The 16,846-nt window shown below is 39.7% G+C and overlaps 1 protein-coding gene across 2 annotated transcripts; it reads left to right on the top strand.

Moving 5' to 3' along the window:
- Positions 1-1,571: 1,571 nt before the first annotated feature.
- On the top strand, positions 1,572-16,739 carry mpp6a (membrane protein, palmitoylated 6a (MAGUK p55 subfamily member 6)). Of its 2 annotated transcripts, none has more exons than XM_038269488.1 (13): positions 1,572-1,684; positions 6,622-6,739; positions 6,853-6,971; positions 9,557-9,709; positions 10,263-10,409; positions 10,549-10,776; positions 11,797-11,928; positions 13,733-13,835; positions 14,715-14,786; positions 14,899-15,060; positions 15,199-15,401; positions 15,478-15,606; positions 15,710-16,739. In XM_038269488.1, exons 2-13 carry the CDS (start codon positions 6,700-6,702, stop codon positions 15,884-15,886), a joined length of 1,665 nt encoding a protein of 554 aa, XP_038125416.1. In that variant the 5' UTR covers positions 1,572-1,684; positions 6,622-6,699; the 3' UTR covers positions 15,887-16,739. The 2 variants fall into 2 exon arrangements, with proteins under 2 accessions (XP_038125416.1, XP_038125415.1); XM_038269487.1 differs by having other exon boundaries at positions 6,850-6,971.
- Positions 16,740-16,846: the final 107 nt, after the last annotated feature.

The following is a 16,846-nucleotide window of genomic DNA, read 5'->3' as shown; positions in this document are numbered from 1 at the left end:
AATGAGTGACATTCACCGCCTGAGGAGGACAGAGACAGGCGATTTTGGACAGGGACAAGGAAGAAGAGGATCCTCCATGTGGCTCGGGTCGTTTGGTGCATGGCGCGTGTTTTGAAGCTGCTCTGCTTGTGGAGAAATGTCCTGGGCCGTGAGTAGTGAGGAAACAGGAAGCGATTCTTGTGGGATGGAAGAGGGAAATAGTGACAATGAAGGTTGGAAGATAGCAGCATCAAAAAATGAGAAAAAGCGGAAAAAACAGAGATCAGTTAAAGGGGAATCTAGTTCAGAACAATCCAGTGATGATCAATCCATACATTCCACAGCACAACAAAATGAATTCAAAGTCATATTCAAAGTCGTTAATCAGGCAGACTCTTTTACAAACTGGAATCCGGTTCACTTAACAAAAACCATCAATAAACTTGTTGGAGAAGTCAGAGGTGCCAGAATTCTGTACAGTGGAGACCTGCTAATTAACTGCAGAGACAGCGCCCAGCAAGGCAAAGCAATACGTATTAACAAAATTGACGGGATAAGAGTTCAGTGCAGCCTAATGGAGAACAAAAAGATCAGCAGGGGAGTCATTGGAGGAGTTCCTCTGAAAATTTCTGAAAAAGAGATTCTGGAAAACATAAGCGGTGCAAAAGTAAAAGAAGTAAAACGGTTAAAAACAACAAGAAACGGAGAAAGATCTGACAGTTTATCTGTACTAATTAAATTCGAGGAAGAGCAATTACCAAGCAAAGTATTCATCGGTTACATCAGTTACAATGTCAAAATCTACAATCCACCACCATTGAGATGTTTCAAATGTCAAAAATTCGGACACATTGCAGCAGTTTGTAAAGGGAAACAGAGGTGTGGAAGGTGTGCAGGAGAACATGAATATGGTAAATGTGGAAAAGAAGCTAAAATAAAATGCTGTAATTGTGGTGGAGAACATACTGCTGCTTATCGCGGCTGTGAAGCAAGCAAAAGGTCTGAAGAAATAAAAAAAATGAAATTTGAGCTTGGAATAACTTATGCTGAAGCTGCAAAAAGGATCCCATCTCAGTCAGAAAAACCCAAACCTACAGTTCAACACACGGCAAATTTCAAACCTCTAGAGAAATCTCCAAAAATTGATGAAGACTCACTAATTGTTAAAAAGACAAATTTTGTTCTTTTCATGGTGGAAGTGATTAATTGTACTGCTCAGACGACAAAAAAAACAGAAAAAATCAAAATAATAGTGAAGGCTGCAGAAAAATATCTGGATGTTAAAGATATGAACTGGGAGATGGTTGGAAGCATGATGGAAAGACCAATGGGACCATCAGAAACTGGCAGAGGTACGATGACCTAGAGTAAATTAAAATTATACGGGCAAATGTAATTTAGTATAATTTAGTATTATGTGGGTTTAAGTTACACAGGTTATTTTATTGTATTTTTTTTTTTTTTTTTTTTTTTTTTTTTTTTGGGGGGGGTGAATCGTTTCCTGTTTCCTTGCTTTACTCCATATCAGTTGGTGGCGGTAATGCACATTTCACAAGTTTGCCAACCGCCATAAAATCTCATAAGAAGAAGAAGAAGAAGACAGAGACAGGCTGGGAATGAATCAGCGGTCACTGCTACCTGAGAGATCGGAAATAAAGGAAATCATGGAAGCCTGACCGGCCGCCCGTCGACCTCAGTACATCGAGTAAGTCACAACCCATTAGAAATAATAGACATTAGGTGTCTCATCCTTAAATTTGCTGCTAGTTTTAATCAATCCGGCTAACGTGGAGAAACCGTTAAAGCGCCTAACTAGCTAGCTGTACGCTAGCAGGATAACAGCTAATTTTACCTCGCTGCTAACTGCCTGGAAACGATAAATACCTCTCGAACATAGCTGGTCTAACTCTCCTATTTCCATTTTAATGTTCACCTAACCGTTTAATTTGTCACATTGAGATACATTTCACTTCGCTTAGCCCAGCAGTTTTTTTTACTAGTTAGCATTGCTAATTTACCTGCACACATGTGGGCTGCACATTTAAACGGAGTCACTGTTTAAAATAACACAGCTGAACACCTGACATCACTTAGTTTTACACATACAAAATCAAAGTTGCATGAAATGTTCGGACATTATTGTTAATGTGATAGTTTTTCCTTCCGCTAGCCAGCAGAGGCTACTTATCGTAGCAGCGAAAAACACGTGTAGCTTTGACAGCGGAGCTCTGAAGAAGGCAGTATGAATCAGAATCAGAAATACTTTAATAATCCCAGAGGGAAATAACTTTTGTTACACGCTCTAGTTACAGTTTTACATGATATATACACAAATCCAACTATACAATATAATAAAGATAAAAAATAAGAATAAAAAGAGATAAAATATATATACACATATAGCTCTTCTATGTATATATCTGTACGTATATCTATGTATATGTAAAAACCTAAATCCAAATAGAGTGAAAAGTCCAATTAAAGTGAATAAATCCAAGTAAGGTGATACGTGGCGTGCAAAAGTAGTGCATAAATGTAAATTACAGAGGGGGCTGAATCACATGAGGGAGGCGTTATATAGGTTGATGACCACAGGTAGGAATGAATTCCTGTGGCGCTCTGTGGTGCATCTGGGTAGGAGGAGTCTTCTGCTGAAGGAGCTTGTCTGCTGGACCAGGGTGTCGTGGAGAGGATGTGAGTCATTGTATAAGATGGACTGAAACCTGGACAGCATCCTCCTCTCTGCCACGGTGGTCAGGGTGTCCAGCTGCTCCCCCACAACATCACCGGCCCTCCTGATCGGTTTGTTCAGTCTGTTGTTTTCAGCGACCCTCAGCCCACTGCCCCAGCATGTGACAGCAAAGAAGAGCGTGCTAGCAACAACAGACTCATAAAACATCCTCAGGATGGTCCCACAGATGTTAAAGGACTTCAGCCTCCTCAGGAAGAATAGTCGGCTTTGGCCCTTTTTGTAGACCGCCTCGGTGTTTCTAGTCCAGTCCAACTTATTGTTAAAGTACACTCCCAGGTACTTATACTCTTCCACAGTGTCAACAGGAACCCCCTGGATGGAAACAGGGATCACAGGTGTTTTTGTCCTCCTCAGATCCACTATGAGCTCCTTAGTCTTTGTCACATTGAGCTGCAGGTGGTTCAGCTCACTCCAAGTGACAAAGTTGCCCACCACAGTCCTGTATTCACTCCCCTCACCCTTTTCAATGCAGCCAACAATTGCTGAGTCATCAGAAAACTTCTGAAGGTGGCAGGACTCAGAGCAATAGCTGAAGTCCGAGGTGAAAAGGGTGAAGAGGAAGGGGGAGAGGACAGTCCCCTGAGGCGCCCCAGTGTTGCTGACCACCCTGTCAGACACACAGTTCTGTAGGCGTACATACTGTGGTCTGCCCGTCAGGTAATCAACAATCCAGGACACGATGGGGGCCTCCACCTGCATCGCAGTCATCTTCTCACCTAGTAGAGCCGGGCGGATGGTGTTGAAGGCGCTGGAGAAGTCAAAGAACATGATTCTCACTGTGCTCGCCGGCTTGTCCAGGTGATTGTAGACTCTGTTCAGCAGGAAGATGATGCTGTCCTCAACTCCCAGGCGGGGCTGGTAGGCGAACTGTAGTGGATCAGTGAAGGGCCTGACCATGGGCCTTAGCTGCTCCAGGACTAGCCTCTCAAAGGTCTTCATGATATGGGACGTCAGTGCTACCGGTCTGTAGTCCTGAGGGTCGCTAGGGCGCGACGTCTTTGGCACCGGAACGAGGCAGGACGTCTTCCACAGCACGGGTACTCTCTGGAGGAGCATGCTCAGGCTGAAGACTATGCTGAATATTTCAATCAGTTTCAAATGTTTGAATGACTTTACTCCCTGTATGGTTACTTTTATGCATTTAACTCGATGTGTTGCATGATGCTTTTAAAAAGATACTTTGGGATTTTTAATTTTGGTAAAATTGCGATCAAATTCAAATATTGAAATCAAACATTCAGAAAGGTCTGGCATCTATACATAACTTGTTTTTTTACAGTGCAGAAAACTGCAATCTACGAAAGAGGATTAGGGCGTCTGGTGAAAAAAAAGTTAACTGGTTTTTAAATATTATTTCAGTTTAATAGGGGATCAAATTAAGAATTCTGACTTTTTTCCCCCCACAGAATTCTGACTTTAATCTCAGAATGTTGGTTCTTAATGTAGATGGGCACCATGAAGGAAGAGATGTAGGAGCACTCAGCTTCACTGACCAGTATGTGAGTTGTTTTAGTGGGCCAGTGACACATTGGTGGAAAATGATGGAATTAGGTGACTTTATACGTGCCCAAGGGGTCCCCGGTGATGCTATTGCATTAATGGAAGAGCAGAAGGTGATTAAAAGAAGAGAGCTACTTTAGTCTTTAAAACAGCCATGGCTACGACTTGATGATAACATGTTTGTTAGCTGTCAGAATTCAGTCATAATTCTGAGAAAAAGTCATAATTCTGAGATTAAAGTCATAATTCAGAGAAAAAGGTCATAATTCTGAGAAAAAAGTCTGAATTCTCACTTTTTTCTTATATTATAAAGAAATAAAGTTTAAAAATCAGTTAACTTTGTAATTTTTTTCAGTGGGCCTAATCCGTAAACTAAAAAGAAGATTTCTGATATCTGAGATTAGTCGACTGTTACTATGATCCTAATGTGCCTCTACGATTATTATTGTTTTTATTAGGTTTGTTTTCAATCTCCATGTTTATCTTTAACTTTGGATCAAGATTGTAATATTTTCCTCTACATCACCCATCTGAGTGCTACCCTGCTAAAATTAGTAAAGCAGCAGCCTCTTCCTTCTCCTTTTCCTCCTGACATGTAATGATTGAGACATGGTGACATTTTAAAACTCATGAGCTGCTTCTTTTCTCTCACAAACCCTAAAGAACTGAGCGCCGATATTCCCCATGAGAAACTTAAGACTTGGTACTACTACTAAAACATTCGCCCAGCGTTTACCCTTAACTGACTCTGATTTATGATCTAGTCAAATAGGCCTACAGATTTTTTTTTTTAAAGAATATATTTTCTCTTCTCAAATATATAAAAACTAAGAACTCTTGATATATTTAGTTAGTAAATGCATGAATCTTGGACATTTCTGAGTTGAATCAATATTGGAGACATGTACAGCGGAAAGAATGTTGTGATTCCTTGATTTATCTTTGCTCTATTTTTTTGTTTGTTGGATTTAAGGTAACCTTTATCAAGGTTTCAGCTTCTATATTTCTGTTTCTTTTTTAAAAAGAAAAAAATATAAAGAACTACTTAAATGGCCTATTCAATCCCTTTTAAAAAAAAAGGCATATTGGACGTTTAACAAGGAGAAAAATTGGTATTGGCAGCACTACCTATTGATTAAAACTACTCTTAAAGCTATAGCTGTTCTCTTTATTAATGCTGCTGTAAACAAAGACTGGAGGCAGTTTGATTGGAAGGATCATGTAAAATATAACATCTCACACTGTGATGGTACATTCAGCAGCACTATTTGTTTATTAGTGGAGGTTGGTGTATAAATATGTCTATATAAATCAGTTATACCTCTTGTGTCATTTTTTTTTCTCTTCTTGGCAAAACGATCCAAAAACGGATGACCGGAGAGGCTAACCAGATTTTTGAAAGGTCTGATTATTTCTTCTAGTCCTCTTTTTTTCCATACATATCAATGTGTTAAGTTGAGAAAAAAAACAAGTCACCTTAATAGCAGCTTTTACTTACCAGATGAAGCTGTTAGAGAACATAATGTTTAGTGTTTAGTAAGGCCCTCTTTTGTTTGCAAAACATTTCAGACAAGTCAGAGCACATAGGAAGATTACTACTGCACACAATACTCCTCATCATAGTTCATTATAAAAAAGGCAGAAACAACCGTCCCAAAGAGAAGACTTTAAGTTGCATCTCTTTTAAATTAGGACTGAAATGTTTTAGTTTCCGTATTTATAGGTAAGGGCTGTTTATGTAATTTACTTTAAGTGACTTTGTCAGAAATTGAAGTTGTTTATCATTTTAATCTGCATTAAATATTCAAAAGCACAATTTCAAAGAACTGATTATATTTACTGGATTGTTTTTATTTCCGCTTTTTGTTAAAGGCAGATGCTTGTTTTTTTGTGTCTCACAGAGCCTGTTGCTGTGATGATTTAAACACACAACACATGTAAGGTCCTGCAGCTTGTGTTGGAACACCAAGCTGGTTTTGTTTTAACAATACACAAGGAAAGCTGCTTTTATTATGTTTTAGAAGTGTACATAGTTGCTATACAGTTAAAATTCAGCACATCTACAACTGCAACTCCTTACTAAAAAGGTTGTAAATTTGTTTGGAGAGAATGTGAGGACAGAAGGCCTCTGTTGTGTGTAAGGGACTGGTGCAACCTTTAACCAAAGGGAAGAAACAACCATCAGTCCTCATTCAATTGTCATCTTTGTCATTTCACAGAAAATACAAAAGAAAATGGTATTTTCGTGCTCTTAAACTTGCTCTCATTATTTCACTTGTATCTGTGTTTAGTACAACATGTCAGCTTGGTTAATGTCAGATTATGGTTTGCATATCATAGTTATCTTACCATAAACTATTCTGACTTGTCGGGTTTCCTTCATCCCTCAGCTCTCCATTTGCTCCGGTTTCTGTAAACGGGCAGTTGGGCAGCTTTAGACGGAGAGTTGGACCATCCTGAGCTGAGGAATGAACAACATGACTGTAGCCAATGCAAATTTGGGTTCAGGTAAGCCCAAAAAGAAAGCACACTAAATGGCTATTTCTGTTATTCAAGTCATTCCATTCTAAGCCAACATTCTGTTGTTCTGGTTCATGTGAGACATCTTTGTTCTTCAGCAGCTATGCAGCAGGTTCTTGACAACCTTAAAGACATCCCATCAGGAACTGCAGCCAAAGATATTGACCTCATCTTCCTCAAAGGAATCATGGAGAGCCCCATCGTCCTTTCTCTTGCTAAGGTGAAGCACAATCCTAACGCCTACAGTGATTCCATATGTCACGTAGGGCTGAAACCATTAATGGTGATTAATCGATTATTGAAATAATTGTAAGCTAATAGACTAATCGATTAATCATTAACTGTAGTGTAGAAACCTCAAAACATTGACAGAGAAACCCACTTAGAGCAGAAGCTATACCAGCTATGTAAAAAAAAAAATCTATAAATATTTTGCATTTTAGACTAAAAACACTTTTTCATCTGTCAATATGCTCTATGCAGTAAAAGTTTTAGTTTTACTAGATTAAATTCTGTAAAAAGTGTTCTTTAAGGAACCTTTGGCTATGTGATTAATAATCAAAAAAACTGATCAATCCATTAGCAAAATAATCATTAGTTGCAGCTAAGGGTGCTCCGATCAGGATTTTTGGGGCCGATCACCGATTGCTGAAAGCAGTATTGGTTGATACCGATCACCGGTGACCGATCACTGGGTCTATCTGAAGCCTTCTATTTATCATGTAATGTATTCAATTTTAATAGTCTTAACAAAAATGTATAGGTATTAAAATTAACAGAAGATAATGTATTGTGAATTGTCAACTGTATACTTTTATTAACAGGAAATGTTCAACATTTGACTTCCTTAGAAACATCTTAAACAGCTTAGAGCTTAACAAATAAGCCTTACTTCTAAATAAGATACAAAAAATCTGTCATTGTTAATTTACACAAACTTAAAGTGCAGAACAAAGAAAACAAAATCAAATGTTTTGGGATGCCATGATAAAAAGGCATAAGGTATGTATTTTAGGCTTGTCCTGCGGTAATTAACTGAAAATAGAAGCCATGACGGAACAGTCACACATCTTTAGATAATATATCAGTAATTCTGGCTTTTTGTCCTAGCTCAAAGTCTAAAATGTCCTTCTAATCACTGCAGACATTTTTCAGTAGTAATAAAGTTTTGTAAATTTCAAACAAATGCTAACTTTAAATGTTCTTTTAGCTCCTTTAAATCTACACACATTTAAAGTGCACAGCATGGAAAACATGAGTCAATGAGAAAGAAAGAAGAGGAATAGAGATTAGTGAAGCCATTTCTCTTAAAGCTTACTTGTTAAGCATCAATGGCAGATTTTTCTTTAGAAATATAAGCATCTCTGCATTTTTGGCAGACAGCTTTTTCCTCTTCTCATCTACAATATTCCCTGCTGTGCTAAGAAGTTGCTCACTATCTACACTTGTGCACGGAGCACAGAGGTAGGCGTGGGCTGCTTGTGCGAGAGCGGGGAAACGACTTTTATTGTCTCGCCAAAAAACAAGCGGCTGTCCGCTCCGTGGGATGACTGGCTCTGATAGGTACAGGTTCATCTGCGATGATGTTGAGCTGCTGATGTCACCGCCACCATGTTCCCTGTCCTTATCCAACAACGCAGCATACATAGCGTTTAAGGAGCCAGCTCGTGGTACTTTCTCTGGGGGCTCGGTGCCAGTCGCTTCCAAACTTGCCTCACCACAAGAAAACAGACCGTCCGTTTTCTTCTTCTTCCCCACTTCCAGTCGCATAGCGATGCAGAGCAACTACAGCGCCCCTATAGGAATCGGATGAGTGAATTCAACAAGTAGTGCGTCTCATTGGCCCATCTGATCGGCCTTTATAGAAACCGCCGATCAAACTATTTAAAGCCTTTATCGGCCGATAACGATCGGTGACCGATCAATCGGAGCACCCTTAGTTGCAGCCCTAATGTGGTTTAAAGGAAGAGGAATCTCTGGTTATTGTTTTTGTAAAGTTGATACAAAAGCTAAACTAAAAAGAAGATTTCTGATATCTGAGATTAGTCGACTGTTACTCATAGAAACATAGAAACTGTGGGGAGTTTCAAATACCTGGGTGTTCACGTCAATAAGAAAGCTGACTGGACACACAACACCATAATAATAATTGGAAATAACTATCCAACATTTTAACTTTTTGTAAAAAAATAATTTTTTCCCCTACATTTTGAAATCAATACTAACAAAGTATTTCAAGATAACAATTTAATATGTCTGTTCTTTGCTTTTGTACATAACAAACTAGGGATGCACGATATTGGGATTTTGGCTGATATCCGATATGCCGATATTTTAAAACTCATGTAGCCGATAACCGACACGATACCCATGTTAAAGCTGGACAAAAAGAAGTAGTCATTGAAAATAGCAGTTTTGTTATCCCTTTTTGACACTTTGAAAAATAATATACTCAAATATATTTTCATATGCTGATATCAAATTGATTATTAAAAATGCGGTATCGATCTATTTTACTTTCAAAATCTCGTGAAATTTCATCGTTCTGTTACTAACTCTCGTGATATTTTGCAAATTCTTGTGAGATTTTGTTAGTAAAATAGATCGATACCGCGTCAATATATCAACATATAAAAATATGGCAAAATCTTGTGAATTTTCGGGGATTTCGTAGCATAACGATGACATATAGCAATATTTCATTAGTAAAAGAGATTGATATGGTGTTTTTAAATGGCAATATATCAGCATATGAAGATATTGGGATTCTCCCATATTTTTATTTCTGGTGTTTTATGGATTTAGGCCCACGAGCGTCTGGAGGAAGTCAAGCTCGAAGCGGTGGGGGACGACAACGTTCAGCTGGTCACAGAGATCTTGGATTCTCTCAACAACCTCGGAGAACAAGACCCGGCCGCCGTTGAGCTCGCCAGAATCCTGCAGGAGCCTCATTTCAGGGTCTGAAGACTGTAATCCTATTTGTGCTAAGGGTTTACTTACAAAGCCCTTTTTTTCTAACATGTGAAAGAGTGATATTTAAAGCTTTTTTGGGGTCTTTTTCTCAAACTGGTCTATTGGAGATATAATATATTTTGAGTTTCACAGCATTACATGCTAAACAATGTCCTGTAGGTAGGGTAACAGCATATGTCTTTAAACTTTTAAAATGAAACTAAGTAATTAGCAATAGTTTCAAACAAGGTTTAAAGGATGGACTAATTGTATAGAGTAGAGCAGGAAGATCTTCCATTAGGTTTGCATAATTGCTGCTCTAAATTATGCTGGTTTCATTTTATTGCTATAAGGGAAGCAATAATAGTGAGTCATGTCTTCCTTTAGTAGGTCATCATTCAGTCCTGTCAAAAACAAGATGTGCTTAGAAAATGATTCACTCTTTAGTTATGCTTGGTGTAGGAGTGGTTGATTATTTCTTATTGGATGAAGTAACCATTGATCGGAGTAGTTAAACCGTTTACTGTGGTCTTTATTTTTCCCTTTCGTCCCGTTTCAGTCTTTAATAGAAGCTCATGACAGAGTGGCTGTTAAATCCTACGAAGTGCACAACGCCTCGGCTAACAGCAACCTTTCGCCAAGTTCCCTGATGCCGGCTGATGCTGTGAGGGTGATCGGTATTCAGAAAAAGGCCGGGGAGCCTTTGGTGAGCTTAATAGCCATACTCTCCACATGTTTTCTGATTTATCGTGCCTCCGTTCAGCTGGTCCAACTCTGAGATGAGCCACACGTCTAATTTACTGCTTGTAGATGTGAACCCCTGAGCAGCTCGTGCTCTCTTCCAGGGAGTTACATTCCGCGTGGTTAACCAGGAGATGGTGATCACGCGGATCCTGCATGGCAGCTCCATCGATAGACAGGGCATGCTGCACACGGGGGACATCATCCAAGAGGTCAACGGTCAGGCAGTGGGCAGCAACCCCCAGGAGCTCCAGGAGATCCTGAAAAACTGCAGTGGGAGCGTCACACTCAAGGTCCTGCCCAGCTACAGAGACACGCCGGCACCCCCACAGGTGAGGTGGGGAGGGAATGCCACATGCAGCCGAATCCAACACTCCATATTGATTATTTAAAAATGTATCCCCTCATATACACCTAACCCAACCACAGACTGTAATGCTTTGAGAGATTCTCACTGGAGATAAGGAGAAACTGTCGAGGAGCGGGCCGGGAGCAGCCTGCCTGGCTGTTCAGAATGCCAGGCGCTTGAAAACCGAGTCCACAAGGACCTATTAATAACACTCTACATACTAACTAGGGCACTGTGACCACTGGAACCCCTCCGGTCCTTACTGTAACAGGCACGGCAGCAGCTGACACTGGCAGTAGTGTGTAAGGTTATGTAACACGCTGACCTCTCTGCCAGAAACCACCTGTAATCCCTCCGCTGTGGATATTTCTAGGTTTCTAGTCTGGCTAGCAGAAAACATTATTTAATGCTCCGTCAGATTTATTTGAGCTCTTCTTTTTGAGATACAGTGCTGCTGAGAGAAAGTATTTTCCCAAGAGATTGCTGTGCGGTTTAACTTTTTAAAGCCTTGAAAGAATGTTTTAGGTAATTAGATGGGAGGTAATAAATTAAAGAAATTAGTGAAGTAGCAAACATCTGACAACATAAAGTAAGCTGAAAAGATCTTGAAAAATCACCACATGATACTCTGATCTAAATAAATCGAAGAACAGATGAGCAACGATGGTGCAGACACATTTAGTCTGCGAAGGATAAGAAGTCATTTCTAGGTCTTGCTAGACTCTAGAAAATCAAAAAAGAAACGAACCGAAAGTGATAATCTCAGGTCTAACTCATTACACCATGCATTTCCCAAAATTTACTCTGAATTCTGGGAAAATATTCAGTAGACTAATTTTTAAAAATTAGAGCTCTTTGTAAGGCGTTTGTCCATCTGTTGTAAAACAAAGACTGTATTAGGAAAAAAAAAAAAACCGACAAGCCAGCAGTGTGATTTTTCTTATGTCAAATATGTCCTGTTTCATTTCTACTTTTTAACTTTACACTTTATTCTAACTTTTAGGTTTATTTGAAGCCATACTTTAGCTACAACCCTGCCACAGATAACCTGATCCCCTGTAAAGAGGCAGGCCTGGCCTTTGCCAAAGGAGACATACTTCATGTGGTCAATAAGGAAGACCCCAACTGGTGGCAGGTGGGTCAAAAATAATTATTAACATCTGCTGGAGTCATGGGCTGGTTTATAAAGGAGCACATGGCCACTCCTTTATAAAAATAATCCTGCTTTTCTCTCTGACCTTTACATTCTCAGACAAGTTCTAGTCAGTCGCAGACCTCCTCTGCAGTGAGATTTTATCCGCTTGCAAGCTCAGCTTAAAGTAATGGGATTTCATATTCATGTGCAAGATTGAAACTTGGATTACAGAAACTTTTCTTAAATTGTTTTCACATGTAATTAGGAAGTGCTTTCTAAGTACTATAGGCACCACCTTTTTGGTGCTTTCTACTAAGAACTCTGTGGAGCGTCTTGCAGAGTTTGTAGTCTGAGTTATGGTTGAAGACGGCAACTCTATATTGAGGTAACTCAGAGAGTCACGTCTTCTCCATCTGCATAAGCTGCCCCCTTCCTCATGTAAAACACAGTTAAACAACGAGACCAGTCATACCAGAATTAAGAACATTAACCAGATCCAGTAAGATCAATGCAATCATGATGAGCATAGCCTGCCTTGTTGACTAAAGTAGCTGTGGCTGTTGTCTGAGGTGATCTGCACATCTCTGGCTTGTATTTGTTCGTTTGTGTCTCTGTGTGCGTGTGTCTACAAGAAAAATGGGGACAAAAAGTGCCATGAATCAACAGAGGGAGTTTTCCCACCATAAGAGCGCAGTCTCCATCTTCCTTAAGCACCATCCCAGCCTCTGATTGGTTAAACATATGCTTTCATTTTCACTTAACTGCTGCATTTGTGTACCAGCACTCAGCTGACTTTGTGGCTATGTAAGAACTGATAGGCTTCTGAGCTTTTCAGATTTTTCGTAGCGTTCCTGTCTTCAGCCATGGACTAAAAGTACGAAAACATTTTGGTGGTTGTGAAATTAGGCCTATTATCCTATTATTGTTCCAGTTTAACATTGTAGCAGGGGGAGGAATGGAAATCAGATCGTCTTTAATTGGAAATTAATGAGAATTAACCAATTTTAGAGCCATCCCTATCCAACTCAAATAAAGCTGACTTCATTCAATTTGAAATAATTAGACCTAAATAATCTGGAAATTCCTGTGAAATTTGTCCAGTCAAGGGTCTACCATCGAGTTCTATGTCCAGCTCGATTTAAACTCTGACATTAACATGATTTGGGATGTTCCAGGATGCTATATTACTATACTTAGTCATTAAACATAGAGAAACATGAGTAAATTGGAGGAAAAGGTGTTTTTGTAAATCCATTCTGTGATTAGCTGCTTCAAACATTTATGCCAAAATAAAAAATAAAATTTTTAAATTTATTTTACCCCAAATTCCCAGTCAGAAATTTGTCTTTGTCAGTCAGCACCACTTCTGGTCAGTGAGGAGGGCAGGGCTCCCCTCTTTCCACCTATACTTGCGCCCTTCATTCCTTGCTTCCTTCTGTTTTTTCCTTCCCTCCTTAGTTCATTTAGTCCATATAAACTCTGCTCGTTATAGAAATATATTCTTTCCATAGATTGATATTGATTTTCAGTGTTCTGTAGTCAAAAACAAATTTAAGAAATTGAACAGTCTGCATAGTTTCTTTTGTGTAGACACATTTCCATTATATTTTTGTGTGCTGAAGTGTTGTATTCAAAGGAATAAATAAATTGAAGAGGTAGCATTATCGCCTGGGTTTCCTACCATCCAGGGCTTATAACAAGTTCTGTAAATCAAGATTCAGTGAAATTCTGTCATAGTTGTTATTGTCTTCTTGAGTCAGATGTTTGATAACGGGTTTTTTTTTTTTTTTTTTTTCCCACAAAGGCACGCAAAGTTGTTGGTGGAGCCACTGGCCTGATTCCTAGTCAGGTCTTGGAGGAGAAGAGGAAAGCTTTTGTGAGGAGAGACTGGGACACCGCTGGTACAGGTCGGCACCTCCCCAGTTTCCCCATCATACCAGACATTAGGGCTGGGCGATATGACCTCAAATCAGTATCACAATAAATTGGGCAGTTTTACCTCAATAACGATAATTGCTCCAGCTCCTCTATCAGAAATAAAGGCATGTGCAGGAAATACAACTGATTTTTAATTGTAATTTTCCTATTATAATAAATCACCTAACATATTACCTCTAAATGTAATATTAAAGTCTTGTACCCATTTAGCTTTAAACATTCACTTATGTCTTATTGAACAGGAGAAATATATTTCCTCTCTTGCAAACATTTTTTCTCAAAGGTAATGCAGCCTTTTGCACATCTTTGAACTCAACAGCGTGGCTGTGCTGTAATGATGGAGATTGGATGTGTTACTTTGGGTTGTCCCCCCAGTTTTCAGACAAACTTTGCATTTTGCGTTCTTTTGCTCAACATCTGTGGCGTAATTTTGGTGCCACGGAACTGAACATGCAGTGAGAACAATGTGCACCGTTTAAACTTGCACACCCTCTTTTACAACCGGCTTGCCTACACGCTCTCGACTTCTTCTCTGCTGGCTCAGCTTCATCTCTGCTTTCACTCAGCTTCACAGGATTAAATTATATAATTTTTTTTTACAGCTGTGTTAGACGCTTCTTCACTGGGCTCATCCGCCAATCTCTTTGTTTACGCTTCTGACTGGATCGTTTGAGTCATGTGATTCCCCATATACTGCAGTGTCTTAAAGGGGAAGGAAATACCAGCCACCAGTGCACACAGAAAAAACAGCAGTTTATCGCCCAGCCCTACCAGACATCATTGCTGAGTTTCTCTAATGGATTCATTTGTAAACTATTTGCACTAACATGTGGTGGCATGTGCTTCAGGAATGCTCTGTGGGACTCTGACCTCGAAGAAAAAGAAGAAGAAAATGATGTACCTCACTTCAAAGAACGCAGGTGTGTTTCACCACAGTTTCTCACTATTGTTTCTGGTGTTTTTCTTTTTTTTCCATTTGAATTTGTCTGAGATGATACAGTCCTCATTCAGCCTGTGCATTGCCTTGAGCAGAGTTTGACCGTTATGAGCTGCAGATCTACGAGGAAGTCGCTAAGATGCCCCCATTTCGAAGGAAAACGCTAGTTCTGATTGGAGCCCAGGGGGTGGGAAGGAGGAGTCTGAAGAACCGCCTTGTAGTCATGAATCCTCTTAGATATGGAGCCACTGTGCCCTGTGAGTGTGCCAGTCTAACCTGGATTACAATTGTTCTGATGATTTACAGTAAAATCCCAATGAATTACATAAACTAGAAACTTAACAGAGAATGAAGGCTTCTGCTTTGATTGCTTTCCTAAACTTTCCTGGCTTTAGTCACGTCGCGCCATCCCAGAGAAGAGGAGAAAGACGGACAAAACTATTGTTTCGTGACTCGGGAAGAGATGGAGCGGGACATCAAGGAGAGCAGATACCTGGAGCACGGAGAGTACGACTGGAACCTCTACGGCACCAAGATTGACTCCATCCACGAGGTGGTGCGGGCTGGCCGCACATGCATCCTGGACGTGAACCCACAGGTAAATCAGCCTACCTTCAGCACGCAGAGCTGTGTGGCCCTGAGGCTTTAGTAATGACATCACAGTTTATGCACAGGCCCTAAAAGTGTTGAGGACTGCGGAGTTCATGCCGTTCGTGGTTTTTATTGCTGCTCCTGAGCTGGACACACTAAGAGAAATGCACAAAGCTGTGGTCGATGCTGGCCTCACTACCAAAATACTCACGGTAATCATTACAAACTGGTTTACCTATTTTGATGACATCATTGCTTCTCCTGAGCAGCAGCTTCTGCTATCATAGCATAACCGGATTCCCTGTTTTGATGTAGGAGAACGATTTGAAGAAGACCATAGATGAGAGCGCCAGGATCCGTCGGGCGTACAGCCACTACTTTGACCTGATTATAGTCAATGACAATCTGGACAAGGCATTCGACAAGCTTCAAGACACCGTGGAGCGATTATTTGTGGAGCCGCAGTGGGTTCCAGTCAGCTGGGTCTACTGAATTTCCTCCTCCTCCTCCTGGACCGACACCGGCCGAGCTGCAGGCCTTGAATTAAAAACTTGTTTTTTAACACTTTGCTGCACACAGGAATTATGGGACGTCAACCTTGTGGTACAAAGCTGCATCAGTCACCTTAAATCTGATTCGCCAGTTTTCTTTTCCAGTAAACTATGCAACTGTATAAAAAAATAACGGACACACAGGAAGTGTACTTATTTAGTGACAATTATGTTTGTTTTAGAGGATATTTGTATTTATGCGGAAGAGGCTTTTAATCAGCTTTAAGTTTGCAGACAGTCACATCTGTAAAGGAAAGTTTTATTTATTCTGCTGAAATGAGTGCTCTGTCAGAGAACAGGATGTGATACCTCAGTGTTAAGTTTACAGTCTACAAGTCATAACTACAAATGCACTAATTCATCATGTTTCTGTGACTTAGATCTACTGACTGATAAATGTAATTACATTATTTCAGGTCAGCCTTCTGTCTGAAAACTCTCCCTCTGACCACCATTTTTAGTTAAACAGAGCAAAGCAATACTGTGGTGTTCACTGGAACACAAAAAACTACTGTTTATGATGCTACGTGTTCTGCAGGTAGAGGGTTTAAAGTTTTGGACTCTCACACTAGTGGATTTGGTGCCATTTGTGCTGAAAAGATTATAAAAAACTAACTCACCCAGTGCTCATGAAGAGGTTTCTTCATCTCAGCAAACTATCCCTTTAGATGTGATAATAAAAAGACTTAACAGTTTTAATTATTATTCAGATTTACTTATAAAAGATATATTTTACAAGATCTAAGATTATGTATTTTCAGATGTTTAATAAAGTAACAGGTGTTTTCTAATGATCGGTCTCATTTCTTTTTCTCTTTTGACTGTTAGAGTAAGCAAATCCTATATACGGTTATACCATAGTAATAACATCACAATAATGCATCTTTGCATAGATTTGGGT

This window comes from Cyprinodon tularosa, unplaced genomic scaffold (genome assembly GCF_016077235.1).
Source record: "Cyprinodon tularosa strain WSP-4 unplaced genomic scaffold, ASM1607723v1 ctg73, whole genome shotgun sequence".
NCBI classification, from domain to species: Eukaryota; Metazoa; Chordata; class Actinopteri; order Cyprinodontiformes; family Cyprinodontidae; genus Cyprinodon; species Cyprinodon tularosa.
The sequence above is the reverse complement of the archived record's forward strand: the minus strand, read 5'-3'. Positions and strand labels throughout refer to the sequence as shown.

Excerpts from the sequence above, each read along its gene's own strand:
- mpp6a (XM_038269487.1), top strand. The coding sequence starts at position 6,700 with ATGAACAACATGACTGTAGCCAATGCAAATTTGGGTTCAG. Across the intron at positions 10,410-10,548 it reads AAAAGGCCGGGGAGCCTTTG|GGAGTTACATTCCGCGTGGT; the intron begins GTGAGCTTAATA and ends GCTCTCTTCCAG. Across the intron at positions 14,787-14,898 it reads CCTCACTTCAAAGAACGCAG|AGTTTGACCGTTATGAGCTG; the intron begins GTGTGTTTCACC and ends TGCCTTGAGCAG.